The sequence below is a fragment of the Mustelus asterias genome, chromosome 16 (assembly GCF_964213995.1).
Source record: "Mustelus asterias chromosome 16, sMusAst1.hap1.1, whole genome shotgun sequence".
NCBI lineage: Eukaryota > Metazoa > Chordata > Chondrichthyes > Carcharhiniformes > Triakidae > Mustelus > Mustelus asterias.
The window spans coordinates 17,912,033-17,929,485 of NC_135816.1; the positions used below are offsets into that span (position 1 = coordinate 17,912,033).

Genomic DNA, 17,453 nt, shown 5'->3' on the forward strand with positions numbered 1-17,453 from the left:
AGCTCCACTCATCCAAGCAAAAAGGGAGAGTATTCTATCACTCTTTTGATTGTAGATTGTAGTCGGGCTTTGGGAAATCAGGAAGCGAATCACTCGCTACGAGGTTCCTAGCCTCTGATCTGTTCTTGTAGCCACAGCTAAGTTGCTGTTCAGTTTCAGCTGATTGGCCAGTTTCTGGACTGTGAGTTTTATGGAATTGCCTCAGTCACTAAGTAGACTCCCAGAAGAAGCTGAACTATCATCAACCCTTGAGCAAAGCTACTGTTAGCAATAAAAAGTTGACTCGACACCTCAATGTCATTAAAGTTTCTATCATTCTTAATTAAAAGATGTGAACACATTTGCCTTCAACCCATCAACATGTTTAAACAGTATTCCTAACACACCTTTCTTGTTTCTGTTTAATGGATTCTGTGTTCTCCGAAGAAGCAATTAAACATATCCTCCTTGTTGGTGTCTTTCTTCAAATGCTAGTTAGAATATTAACCACTTTCACAAAAAAACATTTGGCAACCCTTTATCTGTTTGCTTACAAACAGACAACACATCATAACATCAACTACACATATGAATTTATGACTAAAATGCCCTTCTGCCATTTCTCCTTGCACAAATTAAATAGGCTTGCCATTTTTTTCATGAAGACAATGCCCTTTTAATTATGATTCGTTAAACTTGCATTTAAATTATGCTCTCCAACATTCGGTAGAATAACCTTCCAACTGCTTATCCAGCAATGATTTCCAAGTCTTCTTCTCCTGGAACGTGGGGGCCTGGAATGTGTTGCCGGGCAAGGTGGTGGGGGCGGAACACACTGGGAACGTTTAAGACTTATCTAGACAGCTATATGAACGGAGTGGGAATGGAGGGATACAAAAGAGTGGTCTAGTTTGGACCAGGGAGCGGCGCGGGCTAATTGTTCCTTGTTTCTCGTTTCAAGGCTTCATTCTATGATCATCTTGCTGGTGCCAGTACAGAGCGAGACTGCGGATAGTTGGGAACCTGTCTCGGGGGCAGGGAATTCATATGGTGTTCGTGGAAGTGGAAATGACTAGGGTTGGGAAGCATTTTCCGATCAGGGCCAGTGTGATCTCCTGGACTCGTTTCGATCGCCTCAGGGGGTCGGAGAGGAATTTCCCAGATTTTATTTTCCCCATATTGGCCCTGGGGTTTTCACTCTGGGTTTTCGCCTCTCCCTGGAGATCACATGGTCTGGAATGGGGGGGTGGGGGTGAGTTAATAGGTTGTGATGAACAAAGCATCGTAGCTGTGAGGGACAGCTCGGTGGATAGGATATTGGTATGTAGATAGGCTGGAAAATTGGGCGGGGATCCTGGATTCAGGATTCAATCCTGGACCGGGGAGCGGCGCGGGCTTGGAGGGCCGAAGGGCCTGTTCCTGTGCTGTATTGTTCTTTGTTCTTGTTCTTAAGAGCTTGCTTTTCTTTTGAAAAGAGAAGGCTGAGACATGGAGTGATAGAAATCCTTAAAATTGTGAAGCGATTTGATAGGATAGTCACTGGGACCTTAATTTTTCACCCATTGGATGTGTACACTCGCTGGACATGAAAGTGTGTGTGAAATGCACTGGCGGCCACAATTGGCCTCGGACGCAATTTCACATTGGCTGGCCAATTAATGGGCAGCCTGTGTGAAATGCATGCTGGGAAAGGCACAGCCCTGACAGGGACGCAGGAAGAAGGCAGGCTGTGATAACAGGGAGGGTGCGGGCTGGCACTTTTAATGACCTCCTTTCGGGGGACAAAGACTGCGGAGCTGTCTCCAGGAGTTGCTGACCTGTGAAAAAGTAAATTGCGATGGAAAATCTATGCATTGAGTGTCTTGGCAGCACATTCAAACACAAACCTCAGTCCCCAGGCACCATTTTTGATTTTATTTCAGCCCTGACAGATCATCCCATCATGGATTGCGGTTGAAGCTGAAGCGTAAAGGTCACCTGACCAATTGACCTGCCCGCCAACCATAGTATCAGACAGGTAATTTAAAATTGCATTCTATTGGCCCCTTAATGGGCTAAATTGCCTACTTGATTGTTAGCGGAAGCGCTTCTGAGTTTCACGCTTACCCACCGACCAAAGTATTGCACAAGTGTCCGTTTATGTCAGACCCGCGCTCGATGTCATTTCACACAATTTCATGTACTTTCAGGTCAGGTATGCACCTGAGCAATGTAGAATCTGGCCAGAATGTTTCATAAAAGATTGTTAGTCATAAATCCAATAAAGAATTCAAGAGCAATTTCTTTACCCAGATAGTGGGTAGAATGTGGAACTTGCTGCCACATGGAGTAGTTGAGGCAAATAGTGTAGATGCAGTTAAAGATAAATAAAGCCATTTGGCCCATTGAGTCCGCACTGACTCTCCGACAGAACATCTTATCCAGACCCTATTCCCATAACCTCACGTATTTGAGGTTACAATCTGGAGTTAAAAGTCTAATAATGAAACCATTGTTGATTGTCATAAGCCATCTGGTTCCTTCCTTTGGGGAAGGAAATCTACCATTCTTACCTGCTCTGGCCCACATGTGACTCCAGACCCACAGCAATGTGGCTGCCTCTTAAATGCCCTCTGAAACAGCTTGGAGCAAGCCATTCAGTTTCAAGGGCAATTAGGAGAACGCAAAAAATGTTGGCCTTGCTGGCGATGCTCACGTCCCATGAGAGAATTATAATCAAAACAAACACCTCTCCATCAGAAAGCCCTGCCTACTCCACTGCTATCACGCTCCCTAGTATTTCATATCTTCTATAATCTTCAATTCCACCCACGTAGAAGACTAACCTTTGAATGAAAAGGTTGGAATAGGGAACATTCCTACTTACTGTTAAGATGTCATAGTCCCCTGCTGTGAATGTCCATGTAGATGACACCATCCCAGATTTTGGATGAATGTTGAATTTCCCTTCTTCGTCGTTCTCGATGCTGTAGGTGACATCTGCATTTGGACCTATGTCTTGGTCAGAAGCAATCACCTTATAGATGGGCTCAGGTTCTGTGGAGCTGTTGCGTTCCAGCAGTCTAACATTATACAAGACTTCTGGGAACTTGGGAGCATTGTCATTTTCATCCAAAATTTCCACCACCACCTTTGCTGTGGACCGTCTTGGGGGAACACCATTGTCACTAACAGTCACCTATGAGGAAACAGAAAGAGCAAATTGTTTTCCAATCCTTTTCCTAATGTTGTTAAGACAGATGCAACAATCTCCATACACTGTCCAGAACCAATACTACTTCACAAGCTTGTTAACCAGGCGAATGGACAGAGAAAATTATTGGCAACCTTTGAAATTGAAATCATCTCTCATCCGTTAAAATGGTATATGGATAGATTTGGATTAAAAACGTAAGAAATAGGAGCAGGAGTAGGCCATCTAGCCCCTCGAGCCTGCCCCGTCATTCAAGAAGATCATGGCTGATCTGAAGTGAATCAGTTCCACTTACCCGCCTGCTCCCCATAACCCTTAATTCCCCTACCGATCAGAAATCCATCTATCCGTGACTTAAACATATTCAACGAGGTAGCCGCCACCACTTCAGTGGGCAGAGAATTCCAGAGATTCACCACCCTCTGAGAGAAGAAGTTCCTCCTCAACTCTGTCCTAAACTGACCCCTCTTTATTTTGAGGCTGTGCCCTCTAGTACTGGTTTCCTTTCTAAGTGGAAAGAATCAATCCACTTCTACCCTATCCAGCCCCTTCATTATCTTATATGCCTCTATAAGATCACCCCTCAGCCTTCTAAACTCCAACGAGTACAAATCTAATCTGCTCAATCTCTCCTCATAATCTACATGCCTCATCTCCGGTATCAACCTGGTGAACCTTCTCTGCACTCCCTCCAAGGCCAATATATCCTTTCGCAAGTAAGGGGACCAAAACTGCACACAGTATTCCAGCTGCGGCCTCACCAATGCCTTGTACAGATGCAGCAAGACTTCTCTGCTTTTATATTCTATCCCCCTCGCGATAAATGCCAACATCCCATTTGCCTTCTTGATCACCTGTTGTTCTTGCAGACTGAGTTTTTGCGACTCGTGCACAAGGATTCCCAGGTCCCTTTGCACAGTAGCATGTTGTAATTTTTTTCCATTTAAATAATAATTCAATTTGCTATTATTTCTTCCAAAGTGAATAACCTCGCATTTGCCAATGTTATACTCCATCTGCCAGATCCTCGCCCACTCACTCAGCCTATTCAAATCTCTCTGCAAACCTTCCGCTTCCTCCACGCAAGTCACTTTCCCACTTATCTTCGTGTCGTCAGCAAACTTTGTTACCCTACACTCAGTCCCCTCCTCCAGGTCATCTATGTAAATAGTAAACAGTTGAGGCCCCAGTACCGATCCCTGCGGCACGCCACTAGTCACCATCTGCCAACCAGAAAAGCACCCATTTATTCCAACTCTCTGCTTCCTATTGGATAGCCAATCCCCAATCCATGCTAACACCCTACCCCCAACTCCGTGTGCCCCAATCTTCTGCAGCAACCTTTTGTGAGGCACCTTATCGAATGCCTTTTGGAAATCCAAAAACACCACATCTACCGGTTCCCCTCCGTCAACCGCACTAGTCACATCTTCATAAAAATCCAGTAAGTTCGTCAAACACGACTTTCCTCTCATGAATCCATGCTGCGTCTGCTTGATCGAACCATTCTTATCCAAATGGCCCGCTATTTCTTCTTTATTGATGGATTCCAGCTTTTTCCCAACTACAGACGTTAAACTTACCGACCTGTAGTTACTCGCCTTTTGTCTACTTCCTTTTTTAAACAGCGGCGTAACAGTAGCCATTTTCCAATTAGCTGGCACTACCCAAGAGTCCAGTGAATTTTGATAAATAACCACTAACGCATCTGCTATTACCTCTGACATTTCTTTCAGTACCCTGGGATGCATTCCATCCGGGCCCGGGGACTTGCCCACCTTCAGTCCCGTTAGTCTACCAAACACTGCCTTTCTAGGAACAATAATTGTATTGAGTACCTCTCCTCCTACCAACACTCGATCGCTAATATTCGGTAAACTATTTGTGTCTTCCACCGTGAAGACTGACACAAAAAACCTATTTAAAGTCTCAGCCATTTCCTCGTTTTCCACTATTAAATCCCCCCTCTCGTCCTCCAAGGGTCCAACATTCACTTTAGCCACTCTATTCCTTTTTATATATTTGTAAAATTGATTGATTGTGTTTGAATGTTGGTATGGAAATAAAAACAATTGTCTCTGGCTTTTCAATGAGTAGTGTCAGGGTGATTTCATGATGTCGTGTTCACCACCAAGAAATTTATAGGTGGGAAAAGATGAAAAACATCCTGCTGGGGGGTCAAAAACATTGGGAAGGGTCATGGAAGCTTCACAGTCACTAGTAAAATTCCTGCCCCAACAGAAATACATGCCAGATGGGGCAGAAAGTGTGGAGGAGGAGGCTGGCAGTTTGTGGAAATCTGAATCGCAATAATTGTGATTATTGTAAATCTAGTCGCTACATTCATGGTTATTGATTTTCCACATTTTCTCATGAAATAAATCATTTTTATTTTATCTTCTTCGTTTGCATTCTCTGCTCATGGGATGGCCCATCCTACAGCGGCATCATCTCCGCCATGGATTGTGGAAGGAAGCAGAAACTGACTACACACCAGCCAGAATGGGGATCAATCTCCGTGCTATTAACTCCTTCTGATCCATACCCACTGTCCAGCCAAATGAGCCAACGGACCCCAAGGTGTCCAGTTTGCTGCGGCAATATCATTTTTACATATGTGTTGTTGTCGCCTGGAGCTATGGATAGTGATGGTAGAGACTCAAATGTCTTTCCATCACATAGCTGACCAGGGATCTAGCATCTGTGGATTTCCAGGTTGATACTAAGTTTATTTGGCCGCGTCGTGAGTGTATCTTCCTTGGCATCAAGTCTTGGACTGGGATTTGAACCCAGTGCTTCTGGCTCAGAGGTAGGGATGCTACCCATTGTGCCACAAGATGTCCATTAGATATTAATATCAATTTCAAAAATGCAGCGATGCTCCTTTATGTGTGAAAAAGAATGACTCTGTTTTTCAATCTGACCATTGTCTTGCCTCTGACTGGTATGATGCCTCACCTATTGACCACTAACTTGACAGCCTTGTTCTACTCACCTCTAGGTTGTGTTCATCTCTTTTTTCACGGTCCAGCTTACGCACTGTGGTGGTGATGAGACCTGGAACCAAAGAGAAAAAAAACACATCTCTGTCAAGATTCATTATAAAGACAAAAGTAGAAATCATAGAAATCCTACAGTGCAGAAAGAGGCCATTTGGCCCATCGAGTGCACTGACCACAATCCCACCCAGGCCCTACCCCCATATCCCTACTAATTTTACCTGCTAATCCCTCTAACCTACGCATCACAGGACACTAAGGGGCAATTTTAGCATGGTCAATCAACCTAACTCATTGTTCCACAGGACCAGGCTGAGGAGAAGGCAGTTTGTTTGTTCACTACATTTATTTATTTATTTTAAGTTAAATTTGTGTAAAAAAATCGGAGGTTTTTTTCAAAACAGGAAGTGGGCCCAGCAGGAGTCTGGGAAGGTTTTGGAGGGTTTAAAAGTAGGCCGCACTTTTGAGCGGGCAGCAGAGTGAGCAGGAGGCAGAGTGAAAGCTGTAGGGCTTTGGTTCACAGGGCTTAGGCAGAAAGGGCGAGCAGGGGTGAGTTAATTCATTTTTTACTGTTTCTACCTGGTACTGGCAAGGTATCTAGAGAGGATGGGTGTGAAGGCAGTGCAATGTTCCTCTTGCACTATGTTCGAGGTGAGGGACGGCGTCAGTGTCCCTGCTGATTATACCTGTGAGAAGTGCATCCATCTGCAGCTCCTCCAAAACCGTGTAAGGGAACTGGAGCTGGAGTTGGAGGAACTTAGGATCATTAGGGATGCAGAGATGGCCATAGACAGAAGCTTCAGGGATACAGTTACTCCGCGGAATGAAAATAGATGGGTGACGGTGAGAGGGGCTGGGAAGAAGCAGTCGGTGCAGGGATCCCCTGTGGTCGTTCCCTTAGCAATAAGTATTCCGCTTTGGATACGGTTGAGGGGGACGACATACCAGTGGTGAGCCGCAGTGAGAGGATCTCCGGCACTGAGTCCGTCCCTGTGGCTCAGGAGGGTAAGGAGGAGAGCGGGAGGGCAATAGTTATTGGGGACTCGTTAGTTAGAGGGATAGATAGGAGGTTCTGTGGCAGCAAAAGAGACTCGAGGATGGTTTGTTGCCTACCGGATGCCAGGGTCCGTGACGTCTCGGACCGTGTTTTCCGGATTCTTAAGGGGGAGGGGAAACAGTCACAAGTCGTGGTACACATTGGTACCAACGACATAGGTAAGAGAAGGGACGGGGATTTAAAACAGGAATTTCGGGAGCTCGGCTGGAAGCTGAGAGCAAAGACAAAACATGTGGTCATCTCTGGTACGCTACCGGTGCCACGTGATAGCGAGTTGAGGAACAGGGAGAGAGTGCACTTAAACATGTGGTTGCAGGGATGGTGCAGGAGGGAGGGTTTCAGATACGTGGATAATTGGAACACGTTCTGGGGAAGGTGTGACCTCTACAAACAGGACGGGGTGCACCTGAACCAGAGGGGCACCAATATCCTGGGAAGGAAATTTGCTACGGCTCTTCAGGGGGATTTAAACTAATTTGTCAGGGGAGTGGGAAAAGGAGTTGTAGTCCGGAAGTCAGTGTTGAGGGTGGTGAGGTATTGGGGAAGGTATCAAGGTCAAGGGTGGGTACCGGTAGACAGGAAGGTGGGTTGAAGTGTGTCTACTTCAATGCAAGGAGCATCCGGAACAAGGTGGATGAACTTGGGGCGTGGATTGCTACTTGGGACTACGATGTTGTGGCCATTACGGAGACGTGGGTAGAACAAGGACAGGAATGGTTGTTGGACGTTCCGGGGTATAGATGTTTCAGTAAGTGTAGGGAAGCTGGTAAAAGAGGTGGAGGAGTAGCATTGTTAATCAAGGATAGTTTAACGGCTGCGGAAAAGCACTTTGAGGGGGATATGCACACTGAGGTAATATGGGCTGCAGTTAGAAACAGGAAAGGAGCGGTCACGTTGTTAGGAGTTTACTATAGGCCCCCAAATAGTAATAGAGATGTGGAGGAAGAAATTGCTAAGCAGATTATGGATACGTGTGGGGGTCACAGGGTAGTTGTCATGGGGGACTTTAACTTTCCAAATATTGATTGGAACCTTTGTAGGTCAAATAGTTTGGATGGGGCACTTTTTGTGCAGTGTGTGCAGGAGGGTTTCCTGACACAATATGTGGATAGGCCGACAAGGGGTGAGGCCACATTGGATTTGGTACTGGGAAATGAACTGGGCCAAGTGTTAGATTTGGTTGTGGGAGAGAACTTTGGAGATAGTGACCACAATTCGGTGTCTTTTGTTATTGCAATGGAGAGGGATAGGGCCGGACGGCAGGGCAAGGCTTACAATTGGGGGAGAGGTAATTATGATGCGATTAGGCAAGAATTAGGGGGCATAAGATGGGAACAGAAACTGTCAGGGAAAGGCACTGATGAAAAGTGGAACTTTTTCAAGGAACAAATACTGGGTGTCCTTGATAGGTATGTCCCTGTCAGGCAGGGAGGAAATGGCCGAGTGAGGGAACCGTGGTTCACAAAAGAGGTGGAATGTCTTGTGAAAAGGAAGAGGGAAGCTTATGTAGGGATGAGGAAACAAGGTTCAGATGGCTCGATTGAGGGTTACAAGTTAGCAAGGAATGAGCTGAAAAAGGGGCTGAGGAGAGCTAGGAGGGGACATGAGAAGTCCTTGGCGGGTCGGATCAAGGAAAACCCCAAGGCTTTTTACTCTTATGTGAGGAATAAAAGAATGACCAGGGTGAGGTTAGGGTCGGTCAAGGACAGTGGTGGGAACTTGTGTATGGAATCAGTAGAGATAGGTGAGGTGATGAATGAATACTTTTCTTCAGTGTTCACCAAGGAGAGGGGCCATGTTTTTCAGGAAGAGAAGGTGTTACAGGCTAATAGGCTGGAGGAAATAGATGTTCAGAGGGAGGATGTATTGGCAGTTTTGAATAAACTGAAGGTCGATAAGTCCCCTGGGCCTGATGAAATGTATCCTAGGATTCTTTGGGAGGCGAGGGATGAGATTGCAGAGCCTTTGGCTTTGATCTTTGGGTCCTCGCTGTCCACGGGGATGGTGCCGGAGGACTGGAGAGTGGCAAATGTTGTTCCTCTGTTTAAGAAAGGGAATAGAAATGACCCTGGTAATTATAGACCGGTTAGTCTGACTTCGGTGGTTGGTAAATTGATGGAAAAGGTCCTTAGGGATGGGATTTACGACCATTTAGAAAGATGCAGATTAATCCGGGATAGTCAGCACGGATTTGTGAAGGGCAAATCGTGCCTCACAAATTTGATAGAATTTTTTGAGGAGGTAACTAGGTGTGTTGATGAAGGTAGGGCGGTTGATGTCATATACATGGATTTTAGTAAGGCGTTTGATAAGGTCCCCCATGGTCGGCTTATGATGAAAGTAAGGAGGTGTGGGATAGAGGGAAAGTTGGCCGATTGGATAGGTAACTGGCTATCTGATCGAAGACAGAGGGTGGTGGTGGATGGAAAATTTTCGGACTGGAGGCAGGTTGCTAGCGGAGTGCCGCAGGGATCGGTGCTTGGTCCTCTGCTCTTTGTGATTTTTATTAATGACTTAGAGGAGGGGGCTGAAGGGTGGATCAGTAAATTTGCTGATGACACCAAGATTGGTGGAGTAGTGGATGAGGTGGAGGGGTGTTGTAGGCTGCAAAGAGACATAGATAGGATGCAAAGCTGGGCTGAAAAATGGCAAATGGAGTTTAACCCTGATAAATGTGAGGTGATTCATTTTGGTAGGACAAATTTAAATGTGGATTACAGGGTCAAAGGTAGGGTTCTGAAGACTGTGGAGGAACAGAGAGATCTTGGGGTCCATATCCACAGTTCTCTAAAGGTTGCCACTCAAGTGGATAGAGCTGTGAAGAAGGCATATAGTGTGTTAGCTTTTATTAACAGGGGGTTGGAGTTTAAGAGCCGTGGGGTTATGCTGCAACTGTACAGGACCTTGGTGAGACCGCATTTGGAATATTGCGTGCAGTTCTGGTCACCTCACTATAAGAAGGATGTGGAAGTGCTGGAGAGAGTGCAGAGGAGATTTACCAGGATGCTGCCTGGTTTGGAGTGTCGGTCTTATGAGGAAAGGTTGAGGGAGCTGGGGCTGTTCTCTCTGGAGCGGAGGAGATTGAGGGGAGACTTAATAGAGGTTTATAAAATGATGAAGGGGATAGATCGAGTGAACGTTCAAAGACTATTTCCTCGGGTGGATGGAGCTATTACAAGGGGGCATAACTATAGGGTTCATGGTGGGAGATATAGGAAGGATATCAGAGGTAGGTTCTTCACGCAGAGAGTGGTTGTGGTGTGGAATGGACTGCCTGAAGTGATAGTGGAGTCAGACACTTTAGGAACATTTAAGCGGTTATTGGATAGGCACATGGAGCACACCAGGATGGTAGGGAGTGGGATAGCTTGATCTTGGTTTCAGATGAAGGTCGGCACAACATCGTGGGCCGAAGGGCCTGTTCTGTGCTGTACTGTTCTATGTTCTATGTTCTAACCCGCACATCTTTGGACTGTGGGAGGAAACCGGAGCACCCGGAGGAAACCCACGCAGACACGAGGAGAATGTGCAAACTCCACACAGACAGTGACCCAAGCCAGGAATGAAACCCAGATCCTTGGAGCTGTGAAGCAGCAGTGCTAACCACTGTGCTATCGTGCCGCCCATAAATCATTTCAGTCGAGGGGGCATATTTACAGGAGCTGTATTAAATTGAGTCGACCCTGTGGCTTCTTTTAATAGTTTCCTTTTACATTAAACCTTTAAAATGACATGAACAGGTGCAGAAAACGATCAAAAGTCCATGAGACTAAAGGGGGTGGAGTTTACAGGGCACAAGATATTGAGTTGATTTGACTTGATTTATTATTGTCACATATATTAACATACAGTGAAAAGGATTGTTTCTTGCGTGCTGTACAGACAAAGCATACTGTTCATAGAGAAGGAAATGAGAGAGTGCAGAATGTATTGTTACAGTCATAGCTAGGGTGTAGAGAAAGATCAACTTAATGCAAGGTAGGTCCATTCAGGAGTCTGACAGCAGCAGGGAAGAAGCTGTTCTGGAGTCGGTTGGTACATCAGACTTTTGTATCTTTTTCCCGAAGGAAGAAGGTGGAAGAGAGAATATCCAGGGGTCCTTAATTATGCTGGCTGCTTTGCCGAGGTACCGGGAAGTGTAGACAGAGTCAATGGATGTGAGGCTGGTTTGCGTGATGAATTGGGCTACATTCACGACCTTTTGTAATTCCTTGCGGTCTTGGGCAAAGCAGGAGCCATACCAAGCCGTGATACAACCAGAAAGGATGCTTTCTATGGTACATCTGTAAAAGGTGGTGAGAGTCGTAGCTGACATACCAAAAGTCGTTAGTCTTCTGAGAAAGTTGGTGGGCTTTCTTAACTATAGTGTCAGCATGGGGGGACCAGGACAGGTTGTTGATGATCTGAACACCTAAAAACTTGAAGCTCTCGACCCTTTCTACTTCGTCCCCATTGATGTAGACAGGGGCATGTTCCCCTTTACGCTTCCTGAAGTCGATGACAATCTCCTTCATTTTGTTGACATTGATGATAAACCCTGGCTGCCCTGCAGCAATGATAAACCGGGGACAGCCTTCATTGGAACATCTCCATCTGGAAAGAAGTCCCGCCCCAGACAGCTGCCAGTCAACCTGATTGACTTGCAGCTCTGTAGTCTCAGCAGTGATGTGGAGCTGCCGGCGTTGGACTGGGATAGGCACAATAAGAAGTCTCACAACACCAGGTTAAAGTCCAACAGGTTTATTTGGTAGCACAAGCTACAAGCTTTCGGAGCGCTGCCCCTTCATCAGGTGAGTGAGAGTTCTGTTCACAAACATGGCATATAAAGACACAAACTCAATTTACAAGATAATGGTTGGTATGCGAGTCTTTACAGGCAATCAAGTTTTAAAGGTACAGACAATGTGAGTGGAGAGAGGGTTAAGCACAGGTTAAAGAGATGTGTATTGTCTCCAGCCAGGACAGTTAGTGAGATTTTGCGAGCCCAGGCAAGATGTGAGGGTTACAGATAGTGTGACATGAACCCAAGATCCCAGTTGAGGCCGTCCTCATGTGTGCGGAACTTGGCTATCAGTCTCAGCAGTGCCAGAATAGTGCTGTGGCCACTGCTGGAACTGCAGGCAGTGCATGCAGACGAATAAATGATGGGTCCCAAACTTCAACAAAGTCAAGGGGTGAAATCTTACCAAAAAATGGCACAGTGTTGGTTCTGGAAAGAAAAACGCATGTTTCTCTCCAGTGTCTGAAGCCGGCAGCTCGCATGCTGAGCGTGCTGAAGGTTAATTGCTCCTAATTACTGAAGTGGTTGTTTTAATTTGGGCCAATGCATTACTGTTATTCTTAGAGTCGTTCCCTGGGGTTTCAGAATAGAGTTTGATTGGGTTGATTGACAAGTCATGTGTGTAGATGGAGCTAAACTTACAGAGAGGAAAAAAAAGACACATGCAGTTGCAGTTTGAATTTGAAAAGAAGCAGCAGCTCTTTTCTCTCTTTCTGAACATTGAAGTCTGGGACCTGCTAGAAAATAGATATCGCTCTCCAGAGATCTGAAAAAGGCAAGAGGTGTTTTCTATCTCTCTCTCTCTCTCTGGAGTTCTCCTGTTTGAGGAGACAGATGTCTCTCTGTACCTCTGTCCAGAGGGGTTAAAAGGTTGGAGGACAAGCAACGCACGGAAGCCTGAAAATCTTGATAAGTGGTTCCGAAGAGGAGTTTACTTCCATGGGGATATTGCTTAAATTGGAACTATAGGGATAGCGAGCAGTTAAATATCATACCTTGTCGTGTTTAAGCATTTCATTTGGTAAAGGTTAGGCTAATTCTTTTTGTTATATTTTAACTGTGTTGTTAAATAAAGTTTGTTTTAATAAAAGCTTCCTCATGGGTCAACAGGATCACACCTGGAGTGAAACACCTTATCATAAAATCATACAATTCTACAGTGCAGAAGGAGGCCATTCGGCCCATTAAGTCTGCACTGACCACAATCCCACCCAGGCCCTATCCCCATAATCTCATGCATTTACCCTAGCTAGTCGGCCTGACACTTGAGGCAATTTAGCATGGCCAATCCACCTAACCCGCACATCTCTGGACTGTGGGAGGAAACTGGAGCACCCAGAGGAAACCCACTCAGATACAGGGAGAATGTGCAAACTCCACACAGTAACCCAAGCTGGGAATCGAATCAGGGTTCCTGGCGCTGTGAGGCAGCAGTGCTAACCACTTGCACTAATGCCAAAATCAAAAAATAGTTAGGGTCTAGTCTAACTTCACAATATACCTTGGAGTTTCTGAACTGGTCCCTAATACTTCAAATATAGCCACGTTACCTTTAACATTCACCTGAATGAGTCAGAGTGGGCCTCTGTTTCAGAGCTCATTTGAAAGACAGCACCCCCAGCAAGGGAACATTACTTCAACAATGCGCAGAAATATCCGCCCTGCGATTACATATTCAGTACCTTGAACAGGGTTGAGCTCACAACCTTCTGAATCAGAGAAAACCCTCCCAATCGAACCAAACAAACTCACTTTACTGCATGATGGTTGAAAGAAAGACAGGCATTCATACTGCATCTTTCATGGCCTCAGGACATCCTAAAGTACTTTACAGCCAATTAAGTACTTTTTCAAGCGGTGTCTGTGCTGTAATGTAGGGGTTTGCATTTAACCAGATCCCACAAACAGCAATCTACTCATGACAAGATCATTTGCTTTTGTGATGTTGGCTGACAATTAATATTGATCAGAACATAGAAATCATAGACTCCTACAGTGCAGAAAGAGGCCATTCGGCCCATCGAGTCTGCACCAACCACAATCCCACTCAGGCCCTATCCCCATATCCCTACATATTTATTCGCTAATCCCTCTAACCTATGCATCCCGGGACACTAAAGGGCAATTTAGAATGGCCAATCAACCTAGCCCGCACATCTTTGGACTGTGGGAGGAAACCGGAGCACCCAGAGGAAACCCACGCGGACACGAGGAGAATGTGCAAACTCCACACAGACAGTGACCCGAGCCGGGAATCGAACCCGGGTCCCTGGAGCTGTGAAGCAGCAATGCTAACCCCAGTTTTCATCAAAAATATTGCCACGGAATATTTAATACCCACTTCAGATGGCAGGCTGGGCCTCAGTTCAATATCTCGTTGAAACGTTGTCACCTCTGACAGTGCAGCACTGCCTCAGTACTTCAGAGTTTACGCAGACTCAGTCAAAAATCTGTGAGTGGGACTTTAAACCCAGACTAATCTCAATCAGATGTGCTACCAACTGAGCTGTGTTTGACACTACATAGCCTATGCTCGCCTGCATGTCACAGCGAGACACTCAGTGAAAAACAAGTTACAAACAATAAAGTGTGCAGATGGGTTTGTTGATACTGCTACTTGATGCCATCCCCAGTCATGTCTAAACAGGGAGATGAAAATCAAATTGATGGTTTCTTTTTTCCCATGGTTTAATCTGTCCTTGCTTACTAGCTCCAGGCAATTTTAATAACACCTACACAAACCAAAATGAGAAAGAGAAATGAGTAACTGCTGTTTCAAATTGACATGGAAAATATTTAAACGGCAGTAATATACTGTGGCATTTTTTTCTATCATGAAAGCTGCTTAGCTCAACCACAAATATCTCAGTGCATCCTAAAGTTGCTCAAATGATTTACTGAAGACCAACAGATTATTGGGAAAAGGAAGTATTTCATAACAATATTTTTAACAGTAATAATGCAAGAAGCAGCTTGAACTGGTAAGTGTACATTGGCTCTGAAGGAATTGCAATCAAACTTTTTGATAAATATAAATGACTTGGATATTGGAATACAGAGTAAAATTTCAAAAGTTGCCCATGATACCAAACTTGGAGGTGTGGCAAACCGTCAGGATGATGATATCAACTTCAATAAGTTATGGATAGGCTAGCAGAATGGGGCAGGCGGAATTTAAGAGAAGTGTGAGATGCATTTTGACAGAAGGGATAGGGAGAGTTTTTATAAACTTAATGGCACAGTTATAAAGAGTGTGTCTGGACAGAGGCCGCTGTGGGTTAAAGTAAATATAGATTTTTGAAGGTGGCAGGAAAGATTGCAAGAGTGATTAGAAAACAATATGGGATCTTAGGAATCATAAATAGAGGTATTCCTCTTAAAAGCTGGGAAACTGTGCTGAATATTGAAAAGCTTTGGTTAGGCCACAAGTAAAGTACAGATGGTTCCGGGGATGAAGGGTTTCAGCGACCAGGTGAGGTTGTAGAACCATGGGTTGCGTTCCTTAGAACTAAGGAGGCTGAGGGGAAATTTGATTGCGGTGTACAACATCATGACAGGTTTTAGATTGGATGGACTAAGAAAAGCTGTTTTCATTAGATGATGGTACAAGGACTAGAGATTTAAGGATTTAAGGATTAAGGCAAGAGCCACAGGTCAAATACGAGGAAGAGCTTTTATATGTACTGAATGGTGATGACCTGGAACTTGTTGTTCAAGAGGCTGGTGGAAATGAAAAGGATCAATGAGTTCAAAAGGAAACTGGATGAGCACTTGAGGGAAATAAATTTGTAGGGCTACAGGGTTAGAGCAAAAAGCAGAACTGACTGGGTTAATCTAGAGAGCTGGCACAGTTCAATGGGCCCAATGGCCTATTTCTATGCTGCAATGACTCAATGACTCTATGATCCCTGCGATGGAACACAGGATGTGGAGATGCCGGCGTTGGACTGGGGTAAACACAGTAAGAAGTTTAACAACACCAGGTTAAAGTCCAACAGGTTTATTTGGTAGCAAAAGCCATTTGCTACCAAATAAACCTGTTGGACTTTAACCTGGTGTTGTTAAACTTCTTACTATGGAACACAGGAACATGGGATCAGATCTAGGAGCCTGTTCCCCCACTCATTTTGGTCATGTTAGATCATGGCTACGCTGCATCTTAATTTCATCTGCCCATCTTGCTGCCTTGCCATTTTGTATATTTGCTGCACACAAATCAGGTGGCATGGTGGTACATGCTTCCTCGCAGCGCCATAGACCCGGGTTCAATTTCGGCTTTGGGTGACTGTGTGGAGTTTGCACATTCTCTGTGTCTGCATGGGTTTCCTCCAGGTGCTCCGGTTTCCTCCCACACTTCAAAGATGTGTTAGGTGGATTGGCCATGCTAAATTGCACCTTAGTGGCCAAAAATGTGTAGGTTAGGGGGACGAGTGGGGTAAATAATGTGGGGTTATGGGGACAGGGCAAGGGTAAAGTGCTCTTTTGGAGAGTCGGTGCATGCTGAATGAGTCGAATGGCCTCTTTTTGCACTGTAGGGATTCTATGAAATCTATTAATCCATTATGAAATCTTCAAGTGATCTAGCCTCAATAGCCTTTTGTGAAAGAGAGTCATCCTTTCATTATGGTATCACTGACGGCATTATTATAACATTCTTGGTATTATCTTGGCTAATACATTTACTGAGGATACAGAGATATATAAGACAGGAGCTTTATTGAGACACACTTACTATGCTGACTGCTTCTTACGTGAGACCCCCTTAGAGACAGATCAAACCATGTGATACTTGGCTTTCTGTGAAGCTGTACTCAGTGTCTGATTAGCATATTACAGAGTTAAAATCAACCCCTTAAACTCCAATTATACCTCAAGCCACTTACTGGCGTATCACTTATACCATCCAGATCAGAGCATCCCCAGACTTGTCCGTCAATCTGTCCTGACATAACTGATTCCAATGGGGGTAACAGCTGATGAGGGCTAAAAATAAATCAATGGTGGCTCCCACTCCTAATTGGTATCCAGTAAACCCTGATGGAAAGTACAACGGCTAGGGACTGCACCCGGGTTCGATTCCCGGCTTGGGTCACTGTCTATGTAGAGTTTGCATGTTCTCCCGGGTTTCCTCCCACAGTCCTAAAGACATGCTGGTTAGGTACATTGACCCGAACAGGTGCCGGAGTGTGGCGACTAGGGGAATTTTACAGTAACTTTATTGCAGTGTTAATGTAAGCCTTACTTGTGACTAATAAATAAACTTTAACTTTTATATTTGTTTCAGCCTAGAATAGAGGGAATGAGAGCCAGGCTTCTATTTGCAATTCCAATTCTACCGCAAAGATTATTCCATTTCTTCCTGGTTCACATTCTATGTGCAGAATTGGCATCTGGTGGGATTCCAGCCATCAAAAGCAAGCCCATTGCTGCAGAAAAGAGAATAGC

General features: G+C 45.0%; 1 protein-coding gene across 1 annotated transcript in view; it reads right to left on the minus strand.

The window, feature by feature from the left end:
* The window catches only part of LOC144505034 (protocadherin Fat 1-like), a 106,624-nt gene that overhangs the window by 71,796 nt on the left and 17,375 nt on the right, over positions 1-17,453 (minus strand). The window contains exons 3-4 of the mRNA XM_078230712.1: positions 6,168-6,229; positions 2,846-3,157 (exon numbers count right to left, since the gene is read on the minus strand). Coding sequence (XP_078086838.1) covers positions 2,846-3,157; positions 6,168-6,229 — 374 coding nt within the window. The remainder of the gene's footprint in view (positions 1-2,845; positions 3,158-6,167; positions 6,230-17,453) is intronic.